General features: G+C 37.0%; 2 protein-coding genes across 2 annotated transcripts; both read right to left on the bottom strand.

Moving 5' to 3' along the window:
* Nucleotides 1–622: 622 nt before the first annotated feature.
* Nucleotides 623–2945, bottom strand: LOC107425085 (L-type lectin-domain containing receptor kinase IX.1). The gene has a single exon (XM_016035017.3). The coding sequence runs from the start codon at nt 2786–2788 to the stop codon at nt 851–853; it is 1938 nt and encodes a 645-aa protein (XP_015890503.3). The 5' UTR covers nt 2789–2945; the 3' UTR covers nt 623–850.
* A 2111-nt stretch (nt 2946–5056) lies between these two features.
* On the bottom strand, nt 5057–7176 carry LOC132804546 (L-type lectin-domain containing receptor kinase IX.1-like). Its single transcript, XM_060819178.1, has one exon. It carries the CDS (start codon nt 7109–7111, stop codon nt 5171–5173), a length of 1941 nt encoding a protein of 646 aa, XP_060675161.1. The 5' UTR covers nt 7112–7176; the 3' UTR covers nt 5057–5170.

Below are 7176 nucleotides of genomic sequence, written 5' to 3'. Positions count from 1 at the left end.
GAAGCTACGTTTGTCTAAGGAGGACCTTTGCAATATACTACAAAAATAAATAAATCACGAAAAAATAAAAAAAAGCATTCCTCACCGGCCATTTAGCAATGATGAATTGATGAATTACTGCCGCTAAAATTACTTTTGACCATTATTTTCAGCTATAAATTGATCTTACTGTAGCTGGAAGCACTTTTAGGTACAAATTATTGGCCACAAGTGTTGTTATTGTGATTAAAAAGCATTGTCACAAAATGTAAACTTTTAGCACACTATTTGTCATGGCTAATAACCCTATTTTTTTGGTAGTTAAATTTGGATTTTTGGTTCAAGTAACTCATTCGCCGTACTAAAAATATTTTGGATGGTAAAACAATAATTAAGGACTCTTTAAAGATCATGTTCAATTAACATATTACTAAAACATTATTACAAATAAAAAACAAAAAAAAAATTATCAAAACATTACTAGTGACTTGTAGGAATACAATTAAGCATTAATTTGCGGAAGAGGGGGAAAAAAGTTTCTGGTTAAGAATTTGAAAAGTTTCATAAGTCATACCAATATATTAAAAAAAAAAAAAAATTAACAGCACCAACCAACATATAACACTAAATTAAAAGCCTAAAAGCAAGTAACACCATTATTAAAACTAAGCGAGACTTGATTGAAGAATTGGAATCTTCTATCTATTTCAAAACCGACATAAAAATGAATAGAATCTCCCAACTACTGCAAATTATTGTGTTCTTGATCCCAGTTCATGGATGTTCTATAACAATATTAAATATTTAGAATCATATATTACAGAACAACAATGTATAAGTAATAAATTTTGATGATTTTCTAGTTGATCTATCACCGACCCACTTCAAGACTTGTAGTCAGTAATGGCTCACCTAAGCTGACAGGGAGTGCAGGCACATCATAAATTGGAATAGGCATCTTAGGAGGAAGATTGGGCAACGCTGCCCCAAAGTTAAGGACATGAATGGCTTGCCTAATTGATGGCCTTAGACTTTGATCTGGGTGAGCACACCACAGCCCTACAATCATCAAACACTCTACTTGTCTCTGATCAAATTCCATATGCAGCTTCTCATCCACAACCATTTCAAGTTTTCCTTTCCCATAAAGGTTCCAAACCCATTCTACCAATCCAATTTCGGAATCCTCTTCGATACGATCAGCTGACTTCCTTCCAGTAGCGATTTCTAAAGCAACCACACCAAAGCTATAAACATCAGACTCTTTACTAGCCCTTCTAGTGCTTATGTATTCCGGAGCCATGTAGCCTAATGTCCCAGCCAACCCCGTTGTCTTGGGGCCAAGCTCATGGTCCATAAGACGGGCTAATCCAAAGTCTCCAAGCTTGACATTGAAGTTTGCATCTAGCATAACGTTACTCGATTTGATATCTCTGTGCACCACACATTGTTCCCACTCTTCATGAAGATACAGCAATGCCGAAGCTATTCCAAGAGAAATCTTGTATCTCACACCCCAAACAAGAAGGCTTTTCTTGCCAAAGAGGTGGGAATCAAGACTACCATTTGGCATGAACTCGTAGACCAGGAGGAACTCACCTTTGTCATGGCACCAGCCTATGAGTTGCACCAAATTTCGATGTCTTAAGCTGCTAATCACCTTCACCTCTGTTATGTACTCTTTTCTTCCCTGTTTTGATCCTCCCGAAAATTTTTTCACCGCTACAACCATATTCAAATCTTTTAAGTAGCCTTTGTAAACAGTACCGAAACCTCCTTTACCCAACTTCTTGTCATCAGAGAAGTTGTTGGTTGCTGAAACTAGATTAAGGTAAGAAAACCTTCTTGGTCCGGCTCCTCTTTCGAGATCAACATTAATCGAAGTTGTGTTCACTGTCTCTGTTTTTTCCCTGTTTTTCTTCTTCCGCTTCCATAACAACACAAAAGCTATAACCACCCCAGAAATCAAAACACCTCCTGAAACTGTCAAAGCCACCACTAATTTTGTCTTTCCACTATTTTGTTTATCTGTTTCTTTTATATCCAAACTTGAACTAAAATCCCATGATTGAACTACATGGCGCTCTATAAATTGACTTGTAGCAGCAGAGAACCCAACAGTGACCCACTCAGGCAAAACCTCCATCAAGTTGATTTGGTAAGAAAGGCTGGTGTTCTCTTTGGCATTAGAAGTTTTCTGGTACATCCAAGAGACACTTAGATTATGAGTAGTAGCATTGTAGTTAATCCATACATCAGCCGTGTCACCGTTATGGAAGCTAGCATTCCAAGGGGTAGTGACAACCGAAGAAATTGAGTTGTTATTGATCCCAACATGCTCATATGTAGGATCCCATTCAGGGTTCGCAAAAGAGTCGAATTCAACATGAACAATTTGGTTCTTACGGGAGTCACTAGTGGTGGCGTTGAATAGGCCTAGAAAACCACCTGCAGAGTTGGGTGGAATTTGAAATCCATGCGGAGCCAGGAAGAATGCAAGGCCAGCAGCATAAGATGTCCGGCCGAGTGTGTTGATGTAGAAGGAGAAATGGGTTGTGAAGTCGGAGAGCTTTCTTGTGTCAGCATCCCATAGTCGGACCCTGTCTGCAGAGATCACTCTGCCTACTCGACAGAGATAATCAACATTGTCAATTAGTTCAACAGCTCCGACTGAAGGTTGAGCAGCTCCCTGATAAAGAACATTTGGATTACTTGGTTCGAAACGAGGTATTTGGAATTGAATTGAATAAGCTAAAGGAAGGTTGAAAAGGATACAGAATAGCAATTGTGCAGCTCTTGAGGTTCCCATATGTGTTTTAGAGAAACAAGGTAGAAACTGAAAGTATATGTATATTTGCGTATGCAAATTACTTTAATGATGCTGTAATTAATTTCAGACAGCTTTCTTAATTTTATGCCATTGATAAGAAGAAGCTTCAAAGAGAGTTAATTGAGTAGATGGTAATATAAAGAAAGACCACCATGCAATTTCTTTGTAGGTACAAACAAAAACTAATGAATATATATTTACTTTTAAACGTGGCGTAGAAGTACAGATCAATGAGATTTTTCCGCAGAATCAGCTTTGACTAAATCTAAGATAGGTTTTTGTTTGTAAACAAAGGAATTTATTCATCTTCTGGTCTTAATTATACCAGTCAGAAAATCTAATAAAGATGGAAAACATTATATTAATCGGAAAGTCTAATAAAGATCGAAATCAATGTTGGAAAAGAGATAAAATAATAATAAAAAAAAATTAATGTTCAATAACGTTTGGCATAAACTAGAAATGAATGAACTTTTTTTTTTCCCCCTTATTATATATAATAAAATAATGATTGTCCAAGGTTTGGCTTCAAAACAATTGGAAAAAATTCGGCAGCAAAATATGAAAGTTATAGCTAAGCCTGTGCACTTACGTATATGATGGGTGGATAATGCCTATAATAATATTCAACTTGTGACACATTTTCAACAAAATTGGATTTTCATGTCAATTTAATTCGCTTTGGAAAAGTCTTCCACATAACATCATTATCATAGCCAAGAAATTAATCAATACCTTGACCCAATAAAATATTAGTAGGAAGATTCTGTCCATATATGAATTATTGGTATAATTACGATGTAAATCTACCATATACCAGAGACTTGAACTAACATTGAAATTTTTAAAAGATTTCCACCTGATTGGCCATCTCCTTTTCAGGAAGATGATGTACTCCATGCTTTGGCTTAGTTTATTTCATATTTCCTTTAAAAAAGAAAAGAAAAGAACATTAGCATGGAAATTGAGGCTAATTTGGTAAAGGTAGATCATCCGGGCCTAAGATAATAATTTAGTTTTCCAACCTTTAAATAGTTAAATATTTCAAGTCTTGATCCCGTGATAGTGGAACCACAAGAATACACACCCAATTCTAGATTCAAAGTTTGACCCCGCTAAAATTCCCCTCCCAAAAAAGGGCACCCAAAAAAAAAAAAAAAAAAAAAAAGGAAGAAACCTTAATTTCTTATATCTAGAAAGTCATTAAAAATGGAAGCAAAAAATGAATAAAATAAATTATATTCATAGACTTGGCCCGAGTAAAATCATCGAAAATACGCTTTTAAATCCTGAAGTCGATCATGTTTATGTTGAATCTCCCCTCCTTGTATATTAAAATATATTGTAATCTCTGTAAATAAAAATAATAAATTAATAAGTAGACATCAAAAGAGTAGTAAGGGAAATGGGCCGGCTTGTACTTACTTGACCACATATTATGGCTTTGATAGGGACTAGGAACTATTACTGAAACAAGCCCAATCTTCATCCACAGTCAACAATCTGACCATTTGGACTCACCACAACCAAAGTGGTGCATTCTCATTGAATAATTTGGACTCACAATTCTACCTCGAATCCCTATTAAATATAAAATTAGTCTTTTTCTTTATTTTATTCATTTATTTTCAAACAAGTCTTTTGTTTTCTTCATGATTATAATTAACACAGAATTTAATAGCAGAAGACTTTCCTGAACGACATATGTAAAGGAAAAACATCATATGCATATAATTAATTAACGTTATCTAAGAATGGAGCAAAATTGATATATCTTGTCCATCAAGTTAAGCAGACGAACTACAAATGTTTATAACATGGCCATCATAACCATTAGTCAGGAGATGGATTGAATATTATAAGGATTTACTTGTTGGGTTTGCATTACCATCTTTGAATCTTCTTGTCTTCATCTCTGCTTCATGTTTAATTGTTCAATTTTTTTTGGCTTGGCAGAGATTTGAGAAAGAAATACTGGATCAGGCATGCATTGAACTAAGGTATGTATTGTAAATTATATTCTATAAATAATAGTAAAGACGTCGAATTAGTTTAACAAATTTTGATGCCAAATGATTATCTTTTTAAATAATTGTTTTGAATTATATATATATTTTGCATTTTAATTATGACATTCAAAATCAACTCTAAAAAGACGTCGCAAGCTTCAAATTTGCCAAACGAATGCAACGCTTTGTGTTTTTGATGAAAAAATGGCTTTCTAATTTATACGAATAAGGGCTTCAACATTTATGCTTTACAAAATTTTATTATTAGCGTGCTTGAATAAAAGTAAATAATTTACAAGTATGCTCCACAAAAACAAAATCCTAGTATGGTTTTCCAAATCAACGACCCGCTTCAAAGGATTGGTGCTGCAAAAGGTTGAGGAGAGCTGACAGGTAGTGTAGGTGCATCATAAAAAGGGATAGGCATTCTAGATGGAAGCTCAGGCAGTGCTGCTTCAAAATTAAGCACTTGAATTGCTTGCCTAATTGATGGCCTCAGATTTTGATCAGGGTAAGCACACCACAATCCCACAATCATCAAACATTCTATTTGTCTCTGATCAAAATCCATATGCAGCCTCTCATCCACACCCAAAATAAGGTTTCCTTTCCCATAAAGATCCCAAACCCACTCTAACAATCCCATTTCTGACTCCTCTTCCATTAGATTTGCTGACTTCCTTCCACTAGCAATCTCTAATGCAACCACTCCAAAGCTATACACATCTGCCTCTTTACTTGCCCTTCTCGTGCTTATATATTCCGGTGCCAAGTAGCCTAATGTCCCAGCCAACCCTGTTGTCTTGGGACCGAGCTCGTGATCCATTAGTCGTGCTAATCCAAAGTCTCCAAGTTTGACATTGAAGCTCGAATCTAGCATCACATTGCTTGATTTGATATCTCTGTGCACCACGCATTGTTCCCACTCTTCATGAAGATACAGCAATGCGGAGGCTATTCCAAGACATATCTTGTATCTCAAAGCCCAATTGAGGGGACTTCTCTTGCCAAAGAGGTGGGAATCAAGACTGCCATTTGGCATGAACTCGTAGACGAGGAGGAAATTGCCTTTGTCATGGCACCAACCTAAGAGTTGCACCAGATTTCGATGTCTCAAGCTGCTAATGACCTTCACCTCTGTTATGTACTCTTTTTTCCCCTGCTTAGACCCGCTTGAGAATTTCTTCACAGCCACTAATGCATCTAGATCTTTCAGGTATCCTTTGTAGACAGTGCCAAAGCCTCCTTCACCCAACTTCCTATCATTCGAGAAGTTGTTTGTTGCTGAAGCTAGATCGGTGTAAGAAAACCTTCTCGGTCCTGCTCCTCTTTCAAGATCATCATTCATTGATGTTAAGTTTACCGTCTTCTCTGCTTGTCTATTTTTCCGCTTTCGCTTCCAAAAGAACACAAAGGCTATAACTAGCCCTGCCACTAGAACACCTAGTGACACTGTTAGACCCACCAGTACTAGCTTATCCTTTTCTTTCTCATGCTTATGTGTTTCCTTAGTATTCAATGTTGAAGTAAATTCCCATGATAGAAGTACATGCCGCTCTACAAAATGACTGGTGGCGGCTGAAAAACCAACGGTGACCCACTCTGGAAGAACCTTCATCAGGTCGATTTTGTAAGAAAGACTAGTTTTCTCTTTGGGATTGGTGGTATTTTGGTAGCTCCAAGAGACACTTAGATTTTGAGAAGTAGCATGGTATTTGATCCATACATCAGCAATGTCACTGTTATGGAAGCTTGCATTCCAAGGAGTGTAGACAGCCGAAGAAATTGAGTTGCTGTTGATCCCCACATGCCCAACAGGAGGATCCCACTCAGGGTTCGAGAAAGAGTCGAATTCGACATGAACAATCTGGTTCCAAGGAGAGTCACTGGTGGTGGTATTGAATAGGCCTAGAAAACCACCAGCTGAGTTTGGTGGAATCTGAAATCCAACAGGAGCAAGAAAGAATGCAAGACCGGCAGCATAACGAATACGGTCAAGTGTATCAATGGTGAAGGTGAGATGGGATGTAAAGTCAGAGAGCTCTTTAGTAGCAGCATCCCATACTCGAACTCTGTTCGCTGAGATAACTTGGCCAACACGGCAGAGATAGTCAACATCGTTGAACTCAACTGTTCCAACTTCGGGTTTTGCATCTCCCAAATATAGAACATTTGGTTCATTGGGAACAAATCTAGTTACTTTGAAGTGAATTGGATAAGCCAAAGGAAGGTAGAAAAGTATACAAAATATAAGAGGTGGAGTAGTTTGAGATATCCACAAAGAGATCGCCATGTGTTTTGCACCCCCAAAAAAACAAGCAAAGGCAAACACTGAAGAGAGGAAGGAGAAAAAGTGGA

Source organism: Ziziphus jujuba, chromosome 7 (assembly GCF_031755915.1).
Source record: "Ziziphus jujuba cultivar Dongzao chromosome 7, ASM3175591v1".
NCBI classification, from domain to species: domain Eukaryota; kingdom Viridiplantae; phylum Streptophyta; class Magnoliopsida; order Rosales; family Rhamnaceae; genus Ziziphus; species Ziziphus jujuba.
This window is presented reverse-complemented; position numbering and strand designations above follow the sequence as displayed.

Bases quoted from the DNA above. Each gene is read 5' to 3' on its own strand.
- LOC132804546 (XM_060819178.1), bottom strand. From the start codon at position 7,111: ATGGCGATCTCTTTGTGGATATCTCAAACTACTCCACCTCTTATATTT.
- LOC107425085 (XM_016035017.3), bottom strand. From the start codon at position 2,788: ATGGGAACCTCAAGAGCTGCACAATTGCTATTCTGTATCCTTTTCAAC.